General features: G+C 48.3%; 9 protein-coding genes across 9 annotated transcripts; 5 read left to right on the top strand and 4 right to left on the bottom strand.

The window, feature by feature from the left end:
• Nucleotides 1-1,756: 1,756 nt before the first annotated feature.
• CLUP02_05202 (uncharacterized protein) lies at nucleotides 1,757-5,703 on the top strand (the record flags this gene model as incomplete). The annotated part of the gene is made up of 4 exons (XM_049284210.1): nucleotides 1,757-2,155; nucleotides 2,282-2,503; nucleotides 2,564-2,844; nucleotides 4,770-5,703. The coding sequence occupies 4 exons, from the start codon at nucleotides 1,757-1,759 to the stop codon at nucleotides 5,701-5,703; spliced, it is 1,836 nt and encodes a 611-aa protein (XP_049141353.1).
• A 3,045-nt stretch (nucleotides 5,704-8,748) lies between these two features.
• On the top strand, nucleotides 8,749-9,450 carry CLUP02_05201 (uncharacterized protein; the record flags this gene model as incomplete). The annotated part of the gene is made up of 2 exons (XM_049284209.1): nucleotides 8,749-9,231; nucleotides 9,298-9,450. The coding sequence occupies 2 exons, from the start codon at nucleotides 8,749-8,751 to the stop codon at nucleotides 9,448-9,450; spliced, it is 636 nt and encodes a 211-aa protein (XP_049141352.1).
• Nucleotides 9,451-11,803: 2,353 nt separating this feature from the next.
• On the bottom strand, nucleotides 11,804-14,002 carry CLUP02_05200 (Brf1-like TBP-binding domain-containing protein; the record flags this gene model as incomplete). The annotated part of the gene is made up of 1 exon (XM_049284208.1): nucleotides 11,804-14,002. The coding sequence occupies one exon, from the start codon at nucleotides 14,000-14,002 to the stop codon at nucleotides 11,804-11,806; it is 2,199 nt and encodes a 732-aa protein (XP_049141351.1).
• A 1,497-nt stretch (nucleotides 14,003-15,499) lies between these two features.
• On the top strand, nucleotides 15,500-16,119 carry CLUP02_05199 (uncharacterized protein; the record flags this gene model as incomplete). The annotated part of the gene is made up of 2 exons (XM_049284207.1): nucleotides 15,500-15,575; nucleotides 15,623-16,119. The coding sequence occupies 2 exons, from the start codon at nucleotides 15,500-15,502 to the stop codon at nucleotides 16,117-16,119; spliced, it is 573 nt and encodes a 190-aa protein (XP_049141350.1).
• Nucleotides 16,120-16,420: 301 nt separating this feature from the next.
• Nucleotides 16,421-17,300, bottom strand: CLUP02_05198 (uncharacterized protein; the record flags this gene model as incomplete). The annotated part of the gene is made up of 3 exons (XM_049284206.1): nucleotides 16,421-16,691; nucleotides 16,750-16,994; nucleotides 17,061-17,300. 3 exons carry the CDS (start codon nucleotides 17,298-17,300, stop codon nucleotides 16,421-16,423), a joined length of 756 nt encoding a protein of 251 aa, XP_049141349.1.
• Nucleotides 17,301-18,177: 877 nt separating this feature from the next.
• On the bottom strand, nucleotides 18,178-19,017 carry CLUP02_05197 (signal peptidase I; the record flags this gene model as incomplete). Its single annotated transcript, XM_049284205.1, has 4 exons — nucleotides 18,178-18,347; nucleotides 18,407-18,459; nucleotides 18,522-18,736; nucleotides 18,787-19,017. Coding segments are annotated over 4 exons (669 nt in total), but the record flags the coding sequence as incomplete, so codon positions are not given.
• A 916-nt stretch (nucleotides 19,018-19,933) lies between these two features.
• CLUP02_05196 (uncharacterized protein) lies at nucleotides 19,934-21,286 on the top strand (the record flags this gene model as incomplete). The annotated part of the gene is made up of 6 exons (XM_049284204.1): nucleotides 19,934-20,035; nucleotides 20,144-20,317; nucleotides 20,385-20,721; nucleotides 20,774-20,892; nucleotides 20,950-21,127; nucleotides 21,186-21,286. The coding sequence occupies 6 exons, from the start codon at nucleotides 19,934-19,936 to the stop codon at nucleotides 21,284-21,286; spliced, it is 1,011 nt and encodes a 336-aa protein (XP_049141347.1).
• Nucleotides 21,287-21,639: 353 nt separating this feature from the next.
• On the bottom strand, nucleotides 21,640-23,772 carry CLUP02_05195 (uncharacterized protein; the record flags this gene model as incomplete). The annotated part of the gene is made up of 8 exons (XM_049284203.1): nucleotides 21,640-21,835; nucleotides 21,910-22,113; nucleotides 22,300-22,556; nucleotides 22,622-22,662; nucleotides 22,727-23,124; nucleotides 23,181-23,381; nucleotides 23,477-23,684; nucleotides 23,757-23,772. 8 exons carry the CDS (start codon nucleotides 23,770-23,772, stop codon nucleotides 21,640-21,642), a joined length of 1,521 nt encoding a protein of 506 aa, XP_049141346.1.
• A 925-nt stretch (nucleotides 23,773-24,697) lies between these two features.
• On the top strand, nucleotides 24,698-25,645 carry CLUP02_05194 (uncharacterized protein; the record flags this gene model as incomplete). Its single annotated transcript, XM_049284202.1, has 1 exon — nucleotides 24,698-25,645. The coding sequence occupies one exon, from the start codon at nucleotides 24,698-24,700 to the stop codon at nucleotides 25,643-25,645; it is 948 nt and encodes a 315-aa protein (XP_049141345.1).
• Between the last annotated feature and the right edge of the window lie 1,351 nt (nucleotides 25,646-26,996).

Below are 26,996 nucleotides of genomic sequence, written 5' to 3'. Positions count from 1 at the left end.
TAATTATAATACGTAATATCTTTACTAAGCGAGTTATAATATATGTTTTATATATTTAACTTATTAATACCCCGGTATTTTCTTATTAGCTCGTTTAAATTTAAATTAGAATATTACCTAGGGGACGTTCGTAAGCTCTTTATTAATAACGAGGATTATTTAATACGTCTTATTAATAATATTAACTATAAGCGAGTTTATAGAAGTTTTATTTATAATATTATTATAAAGTATAATTCGGGCCGTAACTTACTTATTAATACAAAGATCCTCTATTTTTTTATTAAAATATATTTTAATTCTATCTCGAGTTTATCAATATAGTTAATAAACTCGTTAACTTTCTCTTTTTAGCTTTATAAAATACTATTTAGTTATATACTCGCTATTATTCTTTAATTAGCGGGATTAAATATGTTATTTTATAAAAAAGTCTTTAGTTCTTCTTATATAACCTAGTTTATTATAAACCCGGGGGTCTTTTGGTAATTAAGAATATAGTATATTTAAGAGGTTTTTATATTACTATTTAGGTAGTTAACTATATATACTATTTTATTACGGTCTATTTTTATTTATTAAGTTTATAAGTTAAAATAATAATAATAATTAAAGAAGAAGCTTTATAAATCTTATATTAATTTATTAGTATATAATAAGTTAAGGAGGGATAGCGGTTTAAATATAAACGTTCTATTTATAACGCTTATTTAAGTTAAGAAGGAGCTAGTAAATAGGGGCTTAAGTAGTACGAACTTATTATTTTATTATTATTTAAATAGCGCTTTAAATACGGCTTTATTTATTAAACTATCTTTAATCTAAGGGTTTACGTTTTTATTTATATTAAAGTTAATATTTAAAGCTATTATAACTAAGACCGTAGCCCTTAATACGGGGGCCGGGCTATTTAAAGAGCTCTATAAGCGTTCTAAATCTACTTATTTTCTATATAAGTACTCTTTATATATTATAATAAGGATTTCTTTTTTTAATTATCGTTCCTATTTTTATAGTTTTATTAGCTTATTACTTATTATTCGGTTTAAGTATTAATAAGTAAGAGTAAGAAGTTTATTATTTTATTTGAAATTTATTAATATTCTTAATAATACGGTCTTTTTATATTATTACTACGTTATTTATCTTATTATACTTCGTTTTTATATTATTTATTAAAAAAAAAGTAACTTTAGGGGGTTTAATAAAAAAGAGTCGTTTTTTTATTATTATTATAATACTAACTACGCTCTTTTATTATATCTTATTCTTATTAATATTTTAAGTTTTTAACCTAGTCCCCTTTATAAATAGAGATTTTAAACTATTAATAAGTATATAATATAAAAAGAAAGCTTATAAAAACTAATTATTATTAGGGTCTAAAAGATAAATTATTAAAATCTACCCTTCTCTCGAGGTATATTACTAGCGCTCTATATATACTTAAGCTGCTCCTTTATTACTTAGTCCCCCTCTTTATACCCCCTAAGCTATCCCTTAAATAACGAGGCCTAACTAGCGAGGCCTAATATATCCACCCCCAAAAACTCCCTTCAAACCCCGACTTCGTGACGGGAAACTAAGTTAACTTTTTAAAAAGACTAAGGCACAGAGATTTCAGTCCATGGATGAGAAAGAGCTAATAAAGTCTTTGAAAACGCTTCAAGCTTAAGAAACTAGGACAGATACTACGCCATCTCGTACCGCAAATATCGTTACTGTCGACGTGAGTAGGGATGCGTGGGCGCTTGATATGACCGCCAAACCACTTCTGAGAGACAAGTTCGACCAGCTGGGGTTGGCGGTAAACGAATACAACATCGCAGCTACTCATGAAAAACGTGACATTGTGATCAAGAACGGCTGCGAGCTTCAAGATGTCCTGGCTCAGGCGAACGCCCTGCAGGGGGCCAGATCATCAAGCAAAGACGCAAAAAGCCTCAACAGAAATGTACAGGCAGGCTTGCAGCAGTTTTGCAAATCAACCCTCCACTATGCTGCAGTCATGGATACACTGGCACAACATCATCCTGAATGGGTCAGTCTAGCTTGGGGAACGATGAAGCTGTTGCTCATGGTTCCAATCGAGTACCAAAAAGTCAAGGAAGGTATTGTTACCAATCTTGGACGTATAGGGAGTAAACTGGAGCTCGTGAGCCTAGTGTTGTCTCCGGTACTTGCGTAGTAATTGTTTGGGTACGGGAACTTCCGATGAAAGCGTTATATATTCAAGTTGCTGATCATGCAATCTCGCTCGCCAACAGTCAAAACCTTTAAGACGATGGTCGCACCTTTCGACACCAGGCTCGGGCCCATTCTCAAGACCATTGACGAGAATTACGCCATCCTGAGACAAGAAGCTGAAATTCAATTCATGATATATCAGTTTCAACGACACTGCAGTATGCAGAGAGATCTATTCGAGATCAAAGAAGATCATGGGCGAATCATTGGAGTACTAGAAGGTACTATCGACATTAAGAGCCAATTCCAAGACCTTGTTCAGAGCTAATGCGCCTAATAAAGAGATAATTCGTAGGGATGACATGAATCGAGAAAGAAGAAGCAAAACGATAGATGGTCAGTGCCAAAATGTCAACACCAACTGGAAGTTCTAACATTCCTCTCAGCATCTGAGAGTCTTGACCGGAAACTTCTGAAACCGCCCGAGCTTGAGATATGCGATGATTTCTTTCAGGACCTACTTCCCCTGGACAGAAATCTACATCAAGTCCATCTCCAATTAGATCTGCTACCAATGTCTTATTTGGTAGAGAGCAGCAATGTCCTTCGTCTTCCTTCATTCCAGTCATGGCTAAGCAGTTCAAAATCTGGTCTTCTGTGGGTAGATGGGTATGAGATAAGTCAAAGCACCCACTTTTGGGCACCCCCCCCTTTTGGGCACCCTAACAAAACATAGCATCTAAACATTAACACTAACTATAATTAATTAATTAACTACCTTCTACTACTATAATAATATAATTAAAATTCTCCCTAAGTAATTCGACCCTTATAAGTCGATTAGGACTAACTAAACGGTTACTAAAGTCCTCTTAAGCTTTTTATACGTTCTAAATATCCGCGAACCTAGTATTTAGGTCTAGATATATAGTCTTCTTTTTCCTAGGCCTTATGCGCTTAATCCTAGCCTTAAGAACTCGAACTTAGTACTAAAATATAGCTAATTAATAGGCCTGCTCCCTAAAAGCTTTTTTTACTTTTTAAAATAGTAATTATTAAGTACTATTATCTAAACTAAGCTCTATAAATAGCTTTAAGTAATTATAAAGCTCGCTAGCCTTCTTAAGAGTTAACTAATTAATAATAGAGGTTATTAATACTTAGTTAAGTAGTTTACTAATATTACTAGTCGTCTGCCTAGCTTCTATACCCCTTTTAAATAGTATAACTTATATAAGTAGGACTATTAAGTTAAGAAGTAGCTTAGCTATGTTAAGTAGCTATAGTCTAGTTACTTTTTACTTACTTCGTATATTTAACGACGTTAGACTAGCTAAATAAGTAAGCTAGTAGTAGCTTAAGAAGTACCGCTATCTAACGATAGTAGAATTATTTATTATATCCTCTTTACTAAGCTCCTTTCTATATATAGACTTAATAAGCCTAAAGATAGCTATATCTAATAGCTAGAGGATATAAGAAGCGTATAGTAATAAGAATAATAAGTAGACGTTATTTCTATAGTATTCTTATATAAATTCTGTTATCGTATAACTCCTATACCTATTTAGTACTAATAGTCGAGGTTAGTTTAGCTTACTAAGCCCCTTAATAGGGGGGGTCTTAGTTTATAATAAGAATACTTCTTTTAGTTAGTAAAGGGCAGTCTCGTCGGTCGTCTAGCTATTATCTATTATTATGAACTTCTAACTATTATAAGTAGTAAGTTAAAAAGGGAACTATTATTATTAAACCGACTTTCCCTTATAAATAACTAGTAGTTTAATAGCTCTATTATTAGTAAAGATATACTCAATAATCGTTACTTAGGTACGCAAACTAAGCTCTTTTTTTCGTACTACTATAGCCTCTACTATACTTAAGACTAGCCTATTAGCTCCCTTACCCTCTATTATACTAATCTTATTTATATTATACTTATTAGCCTATTTAATACCGCTAATCTTTAGTATATTAAGTAATCTAAACTATTATTTAATTATATTAATAATAGCTTTATTAACGCGGCGCGAATCGATTAAATAACTTTTCTAAACCCTTATTAATAAAAATCTTTTAATAAAAGCGTTAATCTATCTCTTACTAAGTAGTTTATTATCCCCCTAGGACCTTAGAACTCGCTTAGCGAATTCTTTAACTTATTTATAAGTTAGTATAATACTTAGGTAATACTATATACGAATTTACTAAGCTAGCTAGTCTTTTTATTATAAAAAAAGCCTCTAAAGCTCTATAAATACCCTTACCCTCGTTTAATAACCTCTCTTTCGACCCTAAAGTATTATCCTAAGAACCCCGAACTTAATCGAGGCCCTTTTAATAAAAAGACCGTTTTTAATAGTATTAAGTACTTATTAGAGCTCATTTTCGGTATACGATACTATTACTTATTAATAAGTAAGTGTGCTAAAAAGGAATGCATTTAGACGATTTTTGTAATTATTATATTGAATTAAAATAATAGGTAGGGTTTTAATGTGGTGGCTAGGAGGGATTTTTGGGGGTGCCCAAAAGGGGGGGGTGCCCAAAAGTGGGTGCTTTGACTTACCTCGCCGCCCTAGCTGGACGACGGACTTGTCTCAAAAGATTGTGCGTGCAGCTACGGAGAGCGGCTACGATACACTTTCGTATTTCGGGAGCCTACATCGAGGGAGTGACGACGATACACCAAAGCCGCGCGCTCTCGTACAGAGCTTGCTTTTCGGCATGCTTCAGAAGTTTCCAACAGTGACTTCACATGGCGATCCAGAGCTATTCAACGCCGAGATCTTTATTGCTGCTAAGACAGACCTAGACCTTTCATGGAGAATTTTCGTGGAATGTCTGCGCGCTCTTCCATCTTCCACCATCTACATCATGATAGAAGGCGTTGATCACTTCAACATGGCTGGGAATCAAGCTACCGATTTCGAATCTTTGCTGAAACGCCTAAGCACATTGTCAGCTGCTCTATTGGATGATAAAGTAGTCAAGCTTGCCTTGACGTCTGTTCGACCAAGCGCAGGATTTCAGCACCTGTTTCCCAACCTACAGAGACTCGAGGTTTATCATGACCACAAGCTACTTATACGCGTGCCAGCTGCAGCCGCGCGAAGACGCAAACCCCGATCAAAGTTGCAGAAGAAGAGACAATCGCCCCTTTATTCCCCAGGACCAACGTTGGAGCCAGAACCGACTGATATGGGTAGCGACTTTGCCCCTTCTGACTCAAGTGTGGACAGAGGCGGCAATGTCAGCGACTCAAGCTCAGACTTCGATATCTTTGGTAAAAGCAAGAGGGAGATAGGGCGTGTGAGATCCTCTTGGTCAAGTCCGACTCCTGAACATGGCCGGGCGAGTCCTCTTCAACTTGATTCGGAGAAGAAGGCGAAGTTGACGGGAGAACAAGAGGCCGAGGATTCCGACAGCTCATTCGAAATATATGAGGCGCCTACTGCTGCGTTGCCTGACCAAAGCCCAGCCAGCGAAGAAGACCTTTCGGATTTTGCACCATGAAGGAAGGCTAAATTCGGGGTTTTACGCTTTGTGGTCAAGGTATCAATCAGGCAAAGTTACTCGTGCTTTCAATGTTCATAGAGCCCGGCTTCATGCTTTAGGTTATAGTTACTAGGATGAATTTTGTCGAACATGAGTATCAACCCGAGAGAGTCAACAATCTGTCCTTAGATCCGAGCCATGAACAGTACTGTCCGGAAAGTCGTTAGATCTGCCATGACTTTTTACAAAGAACTTTTCCAGTCCTAGTGACAACACCAAGACGAGAAGATGCATGCGTCGGAAACGAGAGCGAGTTCGTCTTCCGTTTGATATGGCGCAATGATGAAGCATACTTAGTACTGCGCGTATTTCATGATCATGTGAGTAATCATCTTTCTCGAGATCCGTCTCGAACCCGAGACACTGACGCCGGTCACTTTTGATCAAGAATCGGCAGACTTACACCGAAGGAGATCTCCGAAAATCACCTCATCGAGCGCGGCACGGCCTGTGGGTTGCTGCGGCTGGCCAATGACCAGGATGACCCGAGTTCAACATATTGACGCACCCATCTTGCCGGATTTCCGACCACGCGTCACGCCGGAAGCAGTAAGTTGCCTGACAAATAAGAAGGTTTGGTTTGATCTACGAGTAAACTTCGACTCAATTCTTTCCGCGTCGATGCCTTCACCAAATTGAGCGCCTTGCAGAATGACAGATGCGGAAAGCAGGCTGTGCAATCTTCGCACCTTGATGAGACCGTTGACGTGTGGCCTGTTCGTCATCTCCGAAAGACAAGGACTGCTTCTACTTTTCACTTGGGGAGTCTCACGACAAGCATCAACTAGTGCCGGGTATGCCCTCAAGCTTAAACGCGCATATTCAAGACGGACACTGTCTAGCGAAAACTCCGATTTTCCAGCTACTAGACCCATGCTGACCAACTGTATCAACGAACATTAACTTGGGCAGACCATCCCTCAGTGTAAATCAATCGAGTAATGTGAGAGCAATGCATTATGATATGTGAGTCGTTATAGTGATGACCGCCCAGAAACTGATCGACGAACGACCTTGACGGGTGCAACATTGACGAGTCCTTGGCGAGGCCCGTCTTAGCGAAATTGTTGGGACGACGACGATCTTGTGAACAATTATCCGAAGACACAATCTTCAGACGATTGCCAGCAAATTTGATCCGTTCGGAAACCGGGTGGGACTCAATGTGGGATAGGTATTACAGTTCTCCCTTCCTGCCCCTTCATTACAATATGATGTGGAATGAGCGTCCCGGAGCCTTAATTCTCCAACATGGCTAAAACGACAATGAAGGGGAGGCTTAGCAGTTTTCGCACTAGTTGAGAGTTTCAAGCAACTTTTGAGACCCTGCTACTGCGGTAGTGCCGCTCTTGATTCATGTCACCAGAGCTTAAACTCTCCCTTCCCTCCACTTCCGGCAGGGGACAAACGCAAGGCGGAGAAAAGATGGAGGCCGGCCGAGGAGACCGCGGGCAGCGTGTTTACAAGCCTCGTGCTTCCATATTACGGATAACGGGAACGGTATCTTTTGCCTTGCTCCTCAGCACATGCAGGGTCCGTCCCAGTTTTGAGATCGGCCCACCAGCGAACCTGAGACTCGGCGAACTTTGTTTTCCTCGTTGGGCTGGCTCGATTCCAGCCCTTTGGCAACCTCTCTGCACGCACGCTCTGATTCTGGATTGACTCTGGGAAATGTAATCACCACGTGTGGACATGTAGTGATTATCGGCTGCCTTTCTAAGAATCGGACGCCGCTAAGGTACCGAAGGGGACGGAGCGTAATATCTTCAGCTTACTTTCGAACTCACCATAGAAGTTCAGTTTTCTGAACCAAATGAAGAATTGTGATTCATATTTCCCTTTGCTTCTTTGTGTCCTGTTGAGCAAGTCCACGCGAAACAACTACTGAATGACGAGGCCGACATGTCTTGGCGTCTTGACTGATCTTGCCAAGCCACCAAACATGTTGCCTCGAAATCGGGTCCGGTTGCTCAAGCGATTGGCAGATTGTTTATAGAAGCAATTGAAACCTGCTCATTCGGCAGGGCGATATATCGGACTCCGAAGCACCAGCCAGACGAGTCATCGACGCAAGAAGAAGGCGAGTGACCACTATGCGAAATGATCAGACTTGTAGCAGATGATCTGAAGGCCTCTAAAATTCGGCAAAAGATGAAGTAGACCTGACACTCAAGTGAACAAAAGGATGGAAGTTAGGAGGAGTAATGCTAGGTCCAGACCGAGGGAACAGAGCCGAGGGTTGGATGAATTTGGTGTGAACACTCGTTCTCGCCAAGAATTGTGACTGGCGCTTGTGGTAGAACGCTTCCAACAACTGGATGGAGATCTTCAGCCGTCTGTCGGTGCCAGTGATCCATGGACCAGCTTCAAGAAGAAGCACTCAAGAAGCTCGCGCGATGGGAACGATTCTGGTTGGTGTCTTGACGCATTGAGCAGAAAATTCGTATACAGAGCAGCCCCAAGGCGAGCGAGGTGAAACGCGATGTGCGGCGATCCCAGCCAGCGACTGGCTCAAAAGATCAGCCCAAAACACTTGCGGGTAAACCTTCTTCTCCTTCGAATCCACCCCAAAGCTTGTCTCTCTCGGTTCAGACATCAGACGGGCCGGGCGATGCGCGCGGGGTGACCGTTGTGGACACCCACATTGTGAATTGAAGCTTCACCCGAGAGCGAAACGACCCCTGAAAGCATCGCGATGACTGGGACTGAGTTGCTTCCCATCGGGCGGCGGACAGGGTCTTCGGCGTACTCGGACGAAGTATGTTCGCCTAATCGTTTGAGATGACGACGCGATGGAAACTGGGTGTAAGTGGCCGTGTCCGAATTTTGCTCGGAAGGTTGGGCTATATAATTCAATCAAAGAAACTCTCAATTCTGGCTTTGGGATCATCAACTCAGTCTCTTTCCAGTTCATCAAGTCCTACTACTAAAGGCTCTTCACCCTCTACATTCTTTAGATCATATCACGCCTATCACTTAGATCACTAAACACTATTATTCAAGATGCGTTACACTCAGCTTCTCCTCTCTCTCTTCCTTCTCTTCACTTTCGTCATTGCTCTGCCCGCGCCGGCGCCGGTAGAAGCCGTCGCTGCGCAAGACGCCGCCGACAAGAACAAGAATAAGAATAATAACAACAACGGAACTAAGGGCACTAAGACGAAGACCAACAACAACGGCAACACCAACAAGGGCCAGACCACCAAGGCCACGAAGAACGGAACCGGAGGAAACACCAGGCCTACCGCTGACGAGTGCGCTGCTGCCAAGAAGCTGGCTACTGGTATCGACAAGAACATCTCCATCCAGAAGCAAGAGCAGAAGGATGTCGCTGCTGTGAAGAAGGCTGTTCAGTCTGGGAACAAGGGTCAGTTCGACCAGGCTAAGACCAAGCTCGTCGCTACTGTCAAGTCTGGAGCGGATGTCCGCGCCGAGAACCAGAAGATCGCTCCCAAGGGTAACGCCGCAATTCCGGGTCTGAAGAAGGTACGTTCGGACTTTTACCCCACACAGTGAAGCGGTAAAAAACAGCAATCTGACAAGTCATTATAGGTCCAAAACGCACAGGCTACCGAGTTGAAGCAGGCTCAGGGTCTCACGGGCAACAACGCTGATCTGGATACCATCGCCCAGATGGAGAAGGAATTCTCTGGGGGTATCGACCAGAACCAGCAGAACAAGAAGGATGCTCTTAAGGGTTGCTAAGCATCTCGAGACTGGATATGCTTGAGGACCGAAGGATAGGATGCACGTCACTGAGCAGACTGAGGTTGGGAGCAATGGATAGCGTTGTATATGAAGGATTTTCAGTAAATATATAGTGAATGAAGCCAGTTCGGTACACTTTGACTTTTTAGTGATGGGTTCACTCCGAATTCGAAACATTCGAGTGCTTCGATATTTCTGTTCTAGTACGGTGGTATCATTCTCCTGCAATCACCTTGACCGTGACCTGATGCCGACTCATGCCAATCGCTCAGGGGCTTCAATACTTGGAAGTTTGGAGACTGTTAGTTTGAGGCTGTTAGTCAATTTGATATAGGTTAGTATCATTGTACGAAGGCCAACAGGCTTTAACAGGTTGCCCTCGCTTCGAGGTGTTTAAGATCATGATACTTGTCAAGATGAATGAGATGTTACTAACGGCTGTGCCGCTGTAATCGACGAAAGAATAACCTTCGGTGATTGCATAGCTTTTGACGGAGGTCTTCCAAATTTCTCATTACATGTTTGACTTCTCTCTGTCTCTGCTTAGCGTTGTTCAGAAGGAAGTTGATGCTGCGGTGCAGAGGCACATCTTCGAACAAAGTGGAGGCGATGCTGGATATTGTTGTACCTCTTCAGGGTAACATAAATCAAATTTGATGCAGCCGTGGCCTCTAGGATTATTGAACACAGTCAAATTCCGGTGCATAATTCTTAAATTGCGCCGCTTCTTGAACGAGAAGACCGAGTTGCTGAGACGCTCACTAGCATCGAAGCAGAAGCTGCAGCATTAGGTGCACCTATTGGTGCGATTCTTCAAACTTCTACGGCCAAGATTAGCTGCTGGTAGGTTGTCTACTAAAGCATGATAATGTACACAACATATGGATAATGGTTTGTTACAGATGAAGACTCGAAAGCTTCTTCGAGAGCCCCTTTCGAAGAGGGAATCCGCCATAGCAAAAGTTGACGCTTTGAAGCAGCCTTACTTCGGTGACACTCAACGTTAAACGGAGTTTTCTGGCAAGATACTAGAAACGAAAATCCAGTCTATCATGTTCAAAAACGAGGATGTAAGCTTTCTCCCATCGTGAAGAAGCTCTATGTCTGATCTCAGAACTTATTGTAAGGTGAGTGCTCATCTCGGACTTGGTGAATCCACAACATGATAGAACGGATATTCATTCGTCATAGGAGATTATAAAGCTAGTTATCTAGATTGGCAAGGGGCACGCATTTTGAAGTTTGATCGCTGATCGGCATCTCATGAATGTATCTCATTGCACGTCGAAACAGAAAGTTGAACTTACCTTTGGGCACTGGATAAATGTTATAACCTAAGCCTAAGACGAACGAGATAGGTCTCTTCGTTCATGTTTCCAATTGTAGTATTGAAATAGTATCGAAAGATGTGATGTCATCATAAAATCCACTGGCGTAGGCGAATGATTTCTCGCCGGTCAGGCTGATTGCCTGGGTTTGAATTTGAAAGTCGGCTCTTAGAGAACGCGATTGATTAGTGAGTGATGCCTGGCGACGTGAAAACTTCCGTATATAGTTGCTTTGAAACCAAGAATGATAGCTTTTGAGGGCGTAGACTCCAGCTTGCTGTTCCACAAGTAACTCTAAGCTGTGGCCATATGGGAGACAGCTAGTCACCATCCATGCAACTCGAGATAGCAGAACGTGCCGTGAAAGTGTCAGTATTCAGCTTCCTTAAATTTTGACACAATCACGATTTGTTTACGTTGAAATGGACTTAGCGAGAGCAACAGGTAAAGCTAGCTTGCTGAACAATCCTACCTCATAAAGGTACATAAGGATATAAAGCTCGGAGGCTTGTAACGCTGAACGAACCTGCTATACTGACTTTGTCGCGAAATAACTTCCGCGCGCAGCGCGGACGGCCCGGTGTCTTGGACATGCCGGAATTCAATGACAGCCGGAAAGGCAGGTGAAGGAAGCTAGGTGCGTCCGCAATTTCCAATCTTGTGACTCGTTGACATGGTAGCTTTTGTGATTTCACAACACTATGGATGTCAGGGATCGTCCAAAAGGATGTCGCAAGTGCGGAAGCGGGGTAGCTTTCAAACCATCGGAGCTGATGGTGAAGATGTTGGGGGCAGTGAATATCACAAACACGCCAGTTGAGTCGACAGGTCCTGCCAAAAAGTCTATGCAGATTGCTGTTCTGGTCTAAGATGCTCTATCCATAAGACGCGCAATCATACGTGGGGGCAGCGCAGCCGGGGCCTCGACATATTCGAAGCTCATGGGGTATCAACTACAAGCAAGCCATCCTCCACGATTGGCCCAATTCCTAAAAGACAAGACATTGCGCGACTGAGTATGCTCACTCATCGTCGTCATTGAGACCAAAGTCGTCGTCGTCATCGTCTTCACCCACCCCCTGATCGTCCTCATCGTACATGTGGGATTCGTCGCCCATGTCATCGTAGTCATCCCCACCACCGTACTCGTCGTCTTGGTGCTCATGGCCCCCGTCGCCATCAATGGGCTCGATTTCTTCTTCTTCTTCGTCGTAGTGGTCGTCCACGACACTAGGCGCCTTGCTCGTAGGACGGCTCGCAGCTTCACTCTCAGGCCGGGAGCCCGGGTCACCTTGACCAGCGACGTCGAACATCTGTCGGATAGCCTCGTAGTTGATGCGCTTCGAGAAACCACGCTCCTTCATGACATTCACAGCAGCCTCGCCTGGTGTGCTGGCAGGTGTCGTCTGGCCTTCGCCAATACGAGGGCGCTTCTTCCGCTTGCGATCCTTCTTAGGCTTCTTCTCCTCCAGCTTCTTGCGGAACAGACGCTCCTGCGATGCGCGCAGCCAGTCTTTGTTTTCATTGACCCACAGAAGCTCCTTGATCTTGATCTCATCAGGAGTCAACATGCAGTTCGCAACTTCAGGATCATCGGCGAACTCGTCTTCGCCAACCTCGGGCGCCATTGAGACAGACTTGTCTGGTTGCTGCTGGAGGGCCCAGATCGAGTGGATGCGAGCTCGCTGCTCGGCGTTGCTGAAAGCTTTTGCGTGCTCGTAGGTCTCGGGATCATTCATAATTTCCGAGATCTGATCTTCCATCTCTGCCTCATCTTCCTCCCACTCTTCGTTGATTGGCAACGACGGCTTCGGTTGCCGCGTCTTTTCACTGCCAGCATCCGTCTGTGATGACTCTTCATTTTCCTTCTCCGCGTCGCCGAATTCTTGAGCCAGGCCCTCAAGATGTTGGGTGCTGTTAGCATCCCTTAAAGCCGGCTCGTTGACGGCAATTTTGGACGGGAGAGGGGGGATAATGTAGCCGTCCTTATCTCGACGATACTCAATAGTCGGTGCTGCAGATAAATCAGGCGGTGGCAGAGAGGGCGCAGGTGTCGTCCTGTTGTTATCACCGTCGTCTGTGATAGTTCGCTTCCGCTTCTTGCCAAGCTCTGCCTGCTGCGCTTGCCAAGCCTCGGTGTTCCGGTAGAAAGACGGGGGGTCATGAGAGCTAGAGCCGAAATCTTGGGACAAGAAGTCTTCCACCGTCATTTTACTGGTCTCTGTCACATTGAACTCCTCGAGACGTTCCTGGATGGTGTGGTTCGTGACTTTGACAATGTATACAACTTCCCGAACGGTTCGCCGGAAGTTGTGCATTCGAGCAGCCATCAGAAGACACGCTCCACAGATACCGGATGGACGACGGCCCATGACGATCCAATCTTGCTTCATGCGACGGACAAGGCGGACAGCGTCCTCGGCGACGCGATTGGTCATATGCTTGAATTCGAGCTTGGAGGCGAATCGGTAGATGATGTCTTCCGGGAAGACCGGAGACTCTCCGCTTGGGAAGAGGCAAAGAGTCTTGGTCAAGGCTTTGAAGGTTCTTCCTAATACAAACACGTTGACCTGGATAATGTCGCCGATATCGATGAGCATAACGCGACACGGCCTTTCCATTCTGCATGCAGCGTAGAGGCATACAGCTGCGACGGTGATGATCTTTCGACCCTGTGTGAAACCTGACTGGGAGGCAAGCTTGAAACACTGCACAGCGGTGTTGACAGTGTTATCGCTGAGATTGAGGCGCTGAGCATAACCCTGCATCAGGGCGCGAGCCTCGCGGATGGTCTTCTCTCTGTCGTCGGAACCACCAACACGGCGAAAGGCCGGGCCCATGCTCCTCACGCCAGCTTGGTCGGCGGCGATATAGCTTCCCTGTACCATGGCAGCACCGGAAGAAGTCTCGCCAAACTGAACTTCGGCAACAATGTTGCTGTCATCGGCGACACGACCGCAGGTTTGACAGATGCCATCGACGACATTGGGCTTGACACAGGCCTTGTTCGGACATTGTGGGCGGTTCGAGATGGCGACAGTAGGGGGTCTTGCTCGGTTCTGTTGTGCCTGAGCAGCAGCGTTGGCTGCGGCGGCGGCGGCGCTAGCTTGCTGTCGTTCGGCTTGCTCACGAATGGCTCGAATGCGGTTCGGTGGTTGGAAAGGCTTCGACTTAGCAGCCGGCTTTTGGGACTTTTTGGTGGGCGTTAGGAAGGAAGACATTGTTTCGACGAGGGGCACCTTGCGAAGGCGGAGGCGACTCGCGGGGATTTTGGGAGGCCTAGGAGAATTTTGTCGAGAAAGAAAGAGTTGTTTGCAGCATGGGCGTTTGGGAGATGCGTATTACGGAGCTGCGAATGGCCTCGTGAACATCCCCTTTCCTCCAGCACTAGGCTACAGAGGTTGCCAGTCTGCTTCGCCTTCACACCTCAGACGACGTGGATAAAAGCAATGACGTGCGCAGGCGTGGCTTGGTGCGAGGTTTGTCGACGCGTTCGGTGATGTGGGCAGGAATAATACGATGGGCGAATAGAGTGTAAGTGAATTGAAGATGGAGTCTGCTATAGCTTGTCTGCGGTGTCTGCAGAGGGATACTGGTGGTCGGCGGAATGAGGTGAAGAATGGGAAATTTTGTGGGGTTGGCGACGAGATGGTCGAGCGGGGGAAGGTGCACGTTTGTGAGATGGAAGGCCGGTGCGCAGTCAGTGGTGGGATGTAGGCATTTGCTGAGTCAATCTCCGTTACCTTCCATAAAAGGGAATATCCACTTTTTCGTGTTTGTTCCAGAGCTGCTGGTTCGAATCTGCGTCCGTCTGCACAACTAAAATATTCCAACGACGCACTGGAGATACTTCCAGCAACATCACATCAATATAGCCTCACTGATGTGGAGATTCTCTGTCCTCCTAACTGAACAATGCCTGTCATCAACTTGGAGAACTCGATCAGTTGAATTTACCTTGCGGGAACTGCTTCCAAATCAGGCAGTATTCCCAGCAGATACAGATACAATGCCTATCGGCGGAGACTCCGCTAGTAACCGGCGCCAGCCAATCCCTCAAGCTCTTCCACCTGCGGGCCGAGTCACTTCTGCTTTGCCCCGCGTACTGAGGGAATCGCGGGGCAACTTGATCAGTGACATGTAGGTCCAAGGGAACATTCTCTCGACACTTGTCCTGATCATGAGGCCTCTTTGTATTCATAAGCATTCTAAGCGGGAATGAAGATTCACGGGGCTTCTCCTTTCAGGTCTATAGCGCTACAAACTACTCCTAACCATGATTCTTCGTGTTACTGGCCCTTATGAAAAGCCCGTAAACCCAATTGCGCATTAAGTACTGAGAAATCGGTTTCGGTATGGGCGGCTTATCGGCCCATTGCACCGTCACAACGACACAAGGTGAAGAGACCCTGCATGACACCTTAGATCGGCAAACATTCTACAAGTATGAATACTTCGTGTTGCTTACTGCGGGGCAAGTGCGGGAAGTCACCAAGTAGGTAGCTTACTTGGTAACTCTCACGCCATCTTCATTGAAGTGTCCGGTGCAGAACGAGCCGTAATACCATTCTCGCTCAAGCCTATTTAAACCTCCAAGCACCCATCACTATTCTCTGCCTCATTTTCTCAACTTCAGTATATCCACGCAATTTATACACATTTACTCTTTTTATTCTTGGCGAGTACAACACAATCAAGATACCTTAATCTAGTCAATCATGTCTTCCTTTACCCTTTCCGCTGCCCCCAACACAGACGTATGGAAGAAGCCGCCTGCTCACAACGTCTACGATGGTAACTTAGACTCGCTCCTAACATATGCCGCAAGTTAACAAACTTAGCTCCCACAAAAACGGTTCCGGCCAAGCCCCTAAGCCAATTCAAGTCTGCCAAAATTACATTCACCGCAGACTGGACCGAACAGTACGACCAGGCAGGCCTCATCGTCACCTTTGACTCTAACTCTGGCCGCGAGAAGAGATGGATCAAGACCGGCCTGGAGTACTACCAAGGCACGCCACAGCTCAGCACCGTTGCCTGCGACCGCTGGGCCGACTGGAGCATTACCCCTCTCGCCGCCTTTGAGGACACCAAGAGCATCACTGTGCTCATCGAGCAGGAGCGCGACTTCATGGGCCCGAGCTTCTGGGTGTACTACGTGAAGCAGGACGGCACCAAGGTGCCGCTGCGTGAGATTTGCTGGGTTTTTGGAGACGATGACTGCACTGGCAAGGATTGGAATCTGACCGTTGGCGCTTTGGTTGCTCGGCCTGCCAAAGATGCCAAGAGCGATCTTGAGGTTCAGTTCAAGGACTTTGACGTGCAGTGGTCTGAGTGAGCGTCAAACAGGGTAGCTCGATACCCTCCCAGCCTAAAAATAAATATAAAGAATGTATCTATGACAATTTCGGTGCTCAAAAACGGTACAATGCACATCTTCAAAGATGCAATGGTCATAGGCAATCGAAGTTGTGATTATAGATTATGTAATTAAGTCTAGTATGACATGGTCTAACGTCATGAACATTGTACTCCATTGCTCGATGGAATCCAGCCCCCTAATTGCAACATTTGGGTATCATCCGTTTTCCATACCAAGCATCCAAGGTCCTCCGCAGCTCTCATCCAACAGTGCTCGATCAAGCTCGGCTTCCGGGACCGTAGTACGTCCCGTCTGGGCCGGTTTCGGCTATCCTCTCAGTTGTACCAACATTGGCTCCTGACATTTGCCCTTTGTCATGCTGCGGTTGAAAAGAAGATTGCTGCGGCGAGTACGGGTAGGGCTGGTATGAACCTGCAGGCTGCATCGGCGGCGGCCCGTTGATAGGCACCATATAAACGGGAGGAGGGCGAGCATTGCGCTGCTTGCATTCAATACAGGCGCGGACGAAGAGGGTGAAATTGTCGATACTATGAGGTGTTAGCGATCATCCCGAGGCTTTTCGAAAAACTCATATCGAGTACTAACAACAAGAGGGCAGTGAACGCCATTACAGTATCCTGCATAGAGGTGACCTGGCCACCACTCAACACCCACGACCGCGGACCATCGCGGAGGATGATGTTTGCAATCTCCCATCCAGTGGCCACCATGAAGACGAGCCAGAAGAGCAAGTGCATTCCGACGTGAGCACCGGGGTGGATTCCACGCCTCCCGCCTCTCGCGCAGATGGTGATGAGTTCAGAGGTTTCCCAACACACAAGAGCGGCTGCCTAAAAGCGGGTTAGATATCTCATGTCCCCGACATTGAATCGTCATGCTAGGAGCACACTGCTTACGGGGAATCCACTGAATACAAGATAGAATGAACTCGAGAATGAGTAAAATATGAGAGAGAGCGAGATGCCGAGGACGATGGCGCTGAACGCAATATTGAAGCCGCGAATGACAATCTTTGCTCGGTGCCATTTTGCGTTGAATGGGATTTCTTGAGGAGCTTGTTGCGCGTATGGCACGTAGCCTTCGAAGCCATCAGGTGGTGCGTACTGCGACTGTGGTGCGTACTGCGTTGAAGCCATGATGAATTTGAGTGGCTTAGTGAGCGTCTTACACACTTCGACAGCGACTTTACAACACGAGAGTCCACGATTCTGGTGTAGTCCGAACCGCAAAATGAGCGGCAACAAAACCGATGGCGCTTTTCAACACGAACCGAAAAGGAGCAAGAGACACAGGCGTTGGTTTAAATTTTTGGCACCGGAATTTTGGCTCATTTTATCGCACGACTGTGCCGCTCTTCTAACGGTTTGGTGCATGATACAGGCACCGGCGCGGTAACAATCGCGTCCCAAAAAGGACGGCGCCCCTGGCTAGAACCAGTTGGCGGCGGAGATCAGGGTCTTGCCATTGGACCACAATTTTGGCTCATATGGGCCTTAAGCAGAACCCTGTCAGCTGTGCCGTTGGCTGCCTAGACACAAAGAAACCCCGGTTCGTGCGACGAGAGCTGAAGATGCACTACGATTGCGAGATCGAGGGAATAACGGTCCTCGAGGGAATGGAAGACATATTGTGTCTAACGCCTGGACCTCGGTAGTTGCTGCGCTGAAGGTTTTCCCACTATGAGACCTGACAATATGATTCTCTCATCTCTGTAAACCCCAGCCTTGGGTGCCAGCTGTACAATGGTAAATCCTCAGGATGTCTGTCTCGGTTCACAGAAGCGCAGCGGTGGCTGGCAAAAGCCCCGCCAAATCTCACGTACAAGACCGAGGCCCCATCGGTCATCGACATCAATCAATCCAAGTATCACCGTCACGGCTACCCAAAAAAAGCCGCAAATGGGCTGTTTCTCCAATCGTGTTGGTCTCTGCAGCGGCTTTCGCGATTCTGTCGCTCGATGGCTCCTGACTGGTTTCGAATGTGAGTATCAATTTTCTGGCCATAATGACGAGTCTACTCTCTCTGCAGCACCACGACCAAGCCCATTATTCCCAGCATTGCCGTCTTCAACCACGGATATTCTGAAAGGAGGATCGTAACGTAGCCGACGAAGGGGATGTATGCGACGACGCTGCCGATGATATCCTTGCGCACAAGGTAGTCCTGATCCTTGGCATAGAGCTCTGCTTTGGATCAGTCTTTACTCACATCACGGAGAACTCGAAGGGAGGGAGCCACGAACCAGTGTCATCGGAGTTGTTGTTGTCGCCCTTGGTAAGGAGCTTCGCTTCCGGTCTATAACGAGCCTCTCGGTTAGCAAGGAAAGCAATGGGAGACGGAGTGTACGAGTAGCTTACCCAGAGCCGAATCTGCGAACCACTCTGTGGACAATGGGAATATTCTTGCCCTTGACTTCGTAGACAACGATCTCGCCAACGTCGGTTTCCTGGATCAGGTTGCGGTTCCAAAGGAAAAGGAGATCGCCTCTCTGAAAGGCAGGCTCCATGGAACCACTGAGAACGACTACAATCGGACTGGGGGAATCGGAAATCACGGAAAGACCCTTCCACATCTGCCACTGGAGTTAGCAAGAGCTTCTTTGGGGAAGGCCAATGTGCACACCATAAAGGCAGTCGAGAGGATCAGCGCAAAGTTGAGCAGTTGTGACGCTGCCTGGCGCGGGTTTCCGAGACTCGACAACATGTTTCCGGCGATTCTGATAAGTGCGGGCGGTGTTGTTGGTAGCGTCGTCGGTGGTGGCAGGTCTCGGGTCGTGATGGTCAGTTTGGAGTTGAGTTCTGGCCAGCAACGCACCTTCCATGAAGCTGGAAGCAAGAGCAAGAGCACAGGCCAGCTGTTTTGCAGACGTGGAACGTGTCAATGGAGATCCTGAGGTACGTACTCTACTTATCTTATCGGTTCTCACCAACGGTCGGCTCAAGACGGGCGTGGTGCACAGACCACCGTTTATTCTCCTTCTGCTTGGAGCTCTCTGGTCCAGTGAGTCATCTAACATCTCCAAGCTGCAAGCTGCATCTTCTTCGTAGGGAGAACCACAGAAGTCATGGTATACAAAGCATTCCTGCAGCTTAAGCAGCAATTGAGTTAAATGTACACCATAACATGCATAGGATACCAGTCGTCTTGCAGGAATTTGCTACAAGTCAAACACGATGAGCTCCTACTCACCATAGGTGGAGTTAGGATATTCGCAGGTCAAGTTAAATATAAGAACTCACCAGCACCCGTCGTGGGTTTCCCAATATCAAGTCACAGCGCTGGTATCAATAGCTCACTTTTTATGTACCACAAGTGGCACGCATAATGTCTTCCTGACTGACTGACAACCGACGCTGCCCGTTACCTTCCTTCCTAAACCTCAACCGGGACTTCACAGATCACTCACTTCCTTCCGCCATTGTGGATGAACGAGACAGGCACATATGTCAGACATGACTTCCTTCTTTGGATGTCACAGCCAACATCGGCAGTCGCAGCTTCACTGACAGATGGAAGGCAGCAGGTCCCTTCTGAAATATTCCACATGTCCCTGTCCTACGTTATCCCATCGCATCCCCCCGCTCCTCGACCTGACATCCCTCTCTCAGTCTTTTTCTCAAGCTCTTTGCCTGGTGTTTGCCAACAAGCCGTCAGCCTTCTTCTGTAGATCAAGCATTATCAGGGCACCCAAACCATCATCTCTCTCAGATTCCAAACTTCGACGACCTCTCTTCAGTATCCTGCCTAGCCTCCGTTAGAAGCCATCGTGATGGACGCCTCCGTCACCACTCCGTTGCTCCACGGGCAATCGGATTACCATGATGGACATGGCCTGCCCACGCCGGCATCCTATGGCCAGGTTCAAGACCATGTATGCTCGATTGTCGATTGCTAGGCATATTCACGGCTTCAATTAACCTAACTTCTTTAGCCTGCGTTTCTAAGAGCATGCCATTCACCCTGGCGATCCTTCTCCCAGAACCACTTGTGCTGGGTTCGAGGTGGTATCGTTGCTTACCTGACCGCAGTCGGAGCTACGGTTCTTGACTACAAGCTGAGAAAAGAAGAGTCTCCCTACTCTGACTGGCGAGTGGTCTTTGACTTCTCCGTCGTCACCTTTTCTCTACTCTTGGCCTACCATGCGGTTGTACTGGTATGTCAGCCTACAGCGTAGGAATTCTGAGTTATGGCTTGTTGCTGACCTCGATCATTAATCCTAGGGCTGGACCTACACTCATCTCTATCATCCACATATCGAGGAGACCAGTACTGGCTGGGAGTACTGGGCATTGAGAACCCTGTCACTGCCTTACGACATGGCCAGTCTTCGCAAGCAGTTCTACTTCACCTTGTTCTACACCATCACAACTGTTTTTACCTTCATGAACACAGTCATCTACTGGTTTGTTACCTTGGAGCACGACGACAAGAACACGGGAGAGCCCCCCAAGCCTCAGCCATCCGGAGGCTCCGCCATGGCCGACATGATTGGAGACGCTTTTGCATCCGAATGGACCAGCTTGGAAGACTCACACAAGAATGGGCCACATGAACCTTGTAAGCCATGACATCTTGTTGATGTTGACTTGGTCTAATACCCTAATCTCAGTCACGGAGATTTTCGGAAAGGGCTGGTACAAGGCCTTTGTAATCATCAACCTCTTCGGCATCACATCAGCCGTCTCTCTCATTGAGATCTTCTGGCTCAACAGCATCAAGCGCCCCTTTGTGAGTTGCCTTGCACCTGAGGCAAGAAACATCCACTGACACGAATGAAACGGGCAGGGCGTTGGCGCACACACTTTGGGCGTCATCTTCTTCGCGGGTCTCTATCTCGGTTGGGCAGCCATCGGCAAAGTCGAGACTGGCGCCGATGCCTTTTACTGGCTGAACGAGAAGAATGTCGGATCCCGTGAGGCCGTTGTGGCATCGTCGATTGGATTTGTAATCCTTGCTCCCATCAGTGGGTTCCCTCTGGTACCTGGTGACTTTGACCAAGATTATACTGACTTGTCGACTAGTGTACGCATTCATGTACGGTCTCGTTGGTATGCGCGAGAACATGGCCCGAGCTGCCCACACGAGACGGGTTGCCGCCGCTGCTGCGGTGGCGGGCCACTGAGGGACTTTCGGTCTAGACGGGTCTTGTCGGAGATGAACGGGGCAGGCGTCGGGCGGTGAGCACGGCGGTGGTGGCCGGTTCCATCGGGCTTGGCCATGCGTCGTTGATAGGTACAGTGGACGGATGCCTCAGAATGTAGGATTGATAAGGCATGCATCGGGCTGGAGTCGAGGATGGTGTAGTGTACCGCTCGAGGCGGTGGAGGGCAAGATGCCAGGGAGGGTGAACATACGATTACCAAAATAACCTAGAGCATTATGACTTCCAACACGCAATTCCTAGATCTCCAGGGACCGAGGCACTGTCTGACGAATGAATTGTGATTGCTGGGAACTTGGAAGGGGAATCCACGACTAAGGTTGGCAGGCAATGGTATCATGGGCGTTGACGGGACGGGACGCGAGGGGAAGAGCGATGGAAGGATCATGGAGCTGGGGGCAAGGAGCGGTGTTGAGGCGGTGATGCAGGTCACTGGGCTTACCGACGATGAAGACAGGCGGAGAGCAGGGATTGGGGCAGACAAGCGAGCGGGACGGGGTCGCGGTGGCTCTTGATGATTGGCGGCGGTGGTTTTGTGCCTGAATCTGCCCGACTAGCGGCAAACGCCAATCTCGAAGAGGGACGCAAAGTCGACGATGTGATTTTGTCCGAGGAGGAAGTGGGAGGGGGGAGCAAGAGGAGGGGTTTGGTTGCAAGGGTTCGTGGATCGATCCATGGACCAAAGAGACCAATACTGGGATGTTGGGCTGAGAAGGAGGAGGAGGGGTTGAGAGTCGAGACGAGCCGAACGGGGGATTCTAGAAGTTGAGTCCGAAGCAACGGCATGACTGGCCTGGCAAGTCAGAACTGACTGAGGTATCCGTAGGTAGGTGACTGATTATGGAAGAGAATTGTCGTTCATGCGGCTTTGAGCGAGTTTGAATTTGGATGGGGTTCAGAGTGGTTTGGATGAAATAAAGTTAGGTTGTGGCTAGTGAGACAGTGAGGTCTGAATGCGTTCACGACGGCGCTACTGAGACCAATGTGAAGCAGTCTGGGGAGAGAAGGTAGACGCTGGCGAGCTCTCAGTCGTGGAAAGGCCTTGAACTGGGAGGAGGAACTGCGTGGTAAGGCACCTACACGCAAGTTCAGGTCTCCAAGTATTGCAGAGAGCATGAGGCTCTATCCAATCCCGCGTGGCAGGGCGGAAGCTTGGGCGATCCGGGGGAGGCGGCGATGAGGGGAGAGATGCAGAGGTGCAGAGGGTGCAGCATCTCGAGCAGTCCCGATCCTGCGAGGACAGAGTAGATGGCAACCATGGCAACCGTGGGCGGCATGTCCAGACGACGAACTCACCAACCGGAAGGGCAGATGTCGAGCCGTCAGTGAGTTGGCAGCTTGGCCGAATCAGTCGGATACCTTATCGATCACGGAATCTAGGTAAGGTAGGTTGTTGGGCACTTTGATGAGGGTATGGGTGCTCATGACCCGGGCAACGAGCCAATGATGGTGCCAAGGGTCGTCGACCGCCTTCTGGCGACTTCTTCTGGTGTCCATGAGGGATCCATGGGGCAGGTATCGTTTGACTCCTGAGATGATGTCCCGAGGTGTTCAGGAGGTAACACAATCCTGAGGTGTCGAGTCTGAAAGAGGGAAATGAGAAGAACCACCAAGGACTCGCGCAACTGAGGGAGCCCCGCGTTGCGATGACCTCACGTGCGGTCCTGACGACAGCGCATGCGAGGATGGTGAGGTGTCTCGGGATGAGGTTTCTTGGGCCGCCATTCCCGACTTTGGACCCTTCCGATTGTCTCTTGGCGGATTCGGGAGAAGGAACAAGAGGTACAAGATGGATGTACCTGAGCCATGCCCAATTGAGAACATGAGGTGAAGAAAGATACCTGCCCAGAGGTACCCAAGTACTTCAGATCCAGTCTGCCAACGCACCGGGAGGCCCGTTCCCAATCTCGGGGGGGTCGGAGAAGGCACGGAGGGGAGGGGGAGGTTTCTGGTCTGGGCCCAGGGCCGATGGCCGGTGACCGTTTTGTTCCAGGGGAGCCTCCACAAGTACCGGCATGTGTTATTGCAAAGTACTTCTGGCACTTGCATAGACACGCTGTACAACGAGGTACCTCAGATAGGTAGTTAGACTTAACGTTTAGGTCTGGCTCTTGAGGCAAAGGGGAAAGTGTCGGGTGCCTTAGCGGCTACTCCCCGGTTGGAGGCGCGGCGGTTCCATGGCGGATACCCTGAGAAAAGATACGTATTCCTCCCACAATCATTCGTGTCAGTCTGCCATTGCGTATCCGTCCAGTCATAGAGCCGTTGCAACTTGCGAGTAAGGTACTTGCTGCCATGCTGAAGTCACTCACTGCTTCCATGTCCTTGTTCCATTGGTGAAGCACAGAGAAGAGAGAGCCTAACAGTCTGCAACGGTGAAAGCTGAGTGGCAGACTGGCAGTTGGCAAGTACCGCGGGTGAAGTCACTGACATCCCCGACGTTCCATTTTGGTCGTGGTTAGGCTGAGATGCTGCCTGGGCTGTCCATGTCTGCCCGGTCCGCAGCTGGTAATGTGCCCCAACAGCGTTCATGGCCGTTCAGCTCTTTGCACCAGTTCCAGGTTTCCCTCTCAAGCGTCAGCAACGCGCGCCAGTTGTTTACCCTGCCTGCTGAACACCAAGTACCTTCTGGCGTGAAGATGGTGCTTACGAGTACTTGCCAGTGATCACTTGGAACTGGCAGTAGGGACGGGTGTGCTTGGTGTTCGTCCTATCAAACACGCGGCTCGCACTACGCAACACACCTCCCGCCGCCACCCAGAAATGCGGCGGTTGGGAATACGCCAGCCAATGATACCCTGCCAAAGAAAAGATCCAGCCTAAGAACATCACCAACTTAACGTGATGGTATAAATATGAAAGCCCCCCCTCCGCAATCCACCCCTCTTCCCTCTTGTTCTCCCCCTCCCCCCCTCAACCACAACCAAAAAAGGGTCGCAAAGTTGCAAGTTGGGAATACCTCCTTGGGTCGTTCGTTACTGAATTCCCTTTCCACAGGAGGCATCTCTCACCCCGGACCCCTAGTCAATCTTTTTGTGTGTCACTCGTCCCTCACTTCTCTCACTCTCTTCTCTCTCTCGCTCTATCCCCCCCTCCCCCCTCCAATCCGAACACCCCTCCAACTTCGTCATTCCTCCCTCTCCTCTATTCGCTCATTTCGTCGCTCTCTACAAGTCTTCTCATCCCATAGACAAAGACATATAAGGTCCCTGGGCAACGCGCTCTCCATCGTCTCAGCTTCCCTAGTCTTTACTCTATCGTTTCCCATTCGAGTTGTCATTCCTTAATCAGAACAACAACATCAGCATCAGCAACAACAACAACTTCTTCGGGCCTACAACGCCCGCTCTCTCTTAGCAAACCACAACCGTCATGTCGTTGTTCAAGCGTACCTTCAGGTCGCAAGACCCCAACGTCCGTGTCGACAAGACGTCCAGGCTGAAGAAGTCAAGCTCGATCCGGGATCACCAGAAGCTATCGAAAATGCAGCAGTCCGTCAACGAGAAGCCCGCCATGGCCCCACCAGCCGCCCCCGCGCCGCTGCCGACCAAGACGGGCAAGTCCGTGGCCCCTTCACCCATCGTCACCTTGACCGTGGGACGCGAGGGTCGACTGTTTGCTGCTCACGAGGACGTCCTCTTCCAGTCGCCCTTCTTCGAGGCCGCCTGTCGAGGCCAGTTCTTCGAGTCGCAGAGCAAGAGAATATCCCTCCCCGACGAAGAACCCGAGATCTTCTCCTCCGTCCTCGAGTACCTCTACAAGGGTGACTACTACCCCCGCCTCGTCCACAACAGGCACCGCAACTCTTGGGAGCTCGAGGACGCCGTCAGAGGAACTCCCCAAACTTCCCCCAACCCCGAAAACACCCCCCGAGGCGGCCGCGCAGCCGCCGTTCCCTCCACTCCCACATCGACAACCACCGGTACCACCGCGAGTGAGGCAACAATCTTTGTCTCGGGCTGCGGGCAACACATCCTCCGCGACACCGTCATCTACTGCGCTGCGGAGCGGTACGGGCTCGAGGAGCTCAAGCGCCTGGCTCTGCGCAAGCAGGGTCTCCAGTCCGGTATTGATATCGGCACCATCCTGCGCTCCGCCCAGTACGCCTACGCCCACACCCCCGACTCGGACTCCCGGCTGCGCGCTCACTACCTCGCTCTGATCATCAGATGTCGCAAGACTTTCAAGAGGAGCGGAACCATGCAAGCCGAGATGGAGCGCGGCGGTAGCAAGCTCTTCTTTGACCTGTTCGTGGCCATGTGCAACCACCTCGACGACGTTATCGACCACAGCAACGCGCGAACACCCAAGACCGTCTGAGAGGTTTCGGTTGACTTTTTTTGGTCTTGTTGGTTGAGTTGACTCTCGGCCAGACACAGCCAGAAAACACATGTACAAAAGCGATCATGGTACTGTCACGGCGTTTAACACGGTTATTTTTCTTGTCATTTTGGTCCTTTGCCTTCCGGATTTGCATCACAAGGATAGGAGGTTGTCTGAGAACCGCGATCCCACGGAGGTCTGCTTTTCATGCCGGCACGTCACTTTCTCCCCTCTCTCCCACACCAGATTGGAAACGTCACCATTTGGGAGCTGTCTTTTCTTTCTGAAAACCCATCTCCACTTCTCATCGAGGTTGGCCGAATAAACCTTTCTGGTGGATTACCGGAGTCGAGGAGGACTAATACCCCCCCGCAAACGAGATTCACTCTCCTCCCGCTCTTCTTGCTTTCAACACTCTCTTCCGCATCTTCTGGAATAAAGATTCCCCCAAATACAGGATATACCGGGCCCGGGCGGTTTTTCTCTCTCTCCATTTTACCAATCACTGGCGTCTACCCCCTTCTGAGCTCTAGTACTCTACTCCACGTTCACTCGTAGGTGGTAAGGGAACGGCTCAAACGGCTCATCAGAGAGCGAAAAAAGGAGGAAGTCGAAACGGAGAAGAGACTTGTTACCTTTTGATTTTACACAAAAACACAAAACAATGACAAAAAAAAAGACACCAACCCCAGCACCAAGTTTGTTCCACTCTTCAACTACTCTGCTTACTTGGGAACGACAATTTACAGGGGGACGGCGCAACTCCAACAACAACTCTCATCTCTCCATCGGGAACAACGGATTTTGGGCGTTTACGGTATTAGACATACCGGGGCACATGAGTTTGGTGCCAGCTACCATAACAGATTGTGTTTTTTGTCTTCTTTCCATCATTTTTCTGAGATTACGGATGTCTTGAGGATACGTACGGGATGTGCCCGCCTCCGACTCCAGGGCAGGCCGAGGAAAAGATCATGTACAATCTCTCAATAGCGCAACAAGGAGCAGACTTTTGCGCTCTTTCTCTTCCGGCCTTGCCAAATCAACAACTCAACAACAACCAAAAAAACGGAAAATCTCCCAAGCAAACAAAGCATGTCAAGACTGAACGACTTAACACACCACATGCTTTCGGATCTCATTTGTCTCTGGGAATTTTAGGAGGATGCAACTCTTGTTTTTTCACGCGGTTTTCTGCATTGGTTCCTGCTTTTGCGATATAGCCTAGGCGGATTGGGAATATCATCCCTAGTGGATTGGTTCTCTTGGACCTGGCTTGAGCCCTCGTCAGGGCGTGGTAATGAGAAATTTCGGCCACCTCATGAATTGTTCCTCTTGATCTGTGTGA

This window comes from Colletotrichum lupini, chromosome 3 (genome assembly GCF_023278565.1).
Source record: "Colletotrichum lupini chromosome 3, complete sequence".
Lineage (NCBI taxonomy): Eukaryota > Fungi > Ascomycota > Sordariomycetes > Glomerellales > Glomerellaceae > Colletotrichum > Colletotrichum lupini.
The sequence above is the reverse complement of the archived record's forward strand: the minus strand, read 5'-3'. Positions and strand labels throughout refer to the sequence as shown.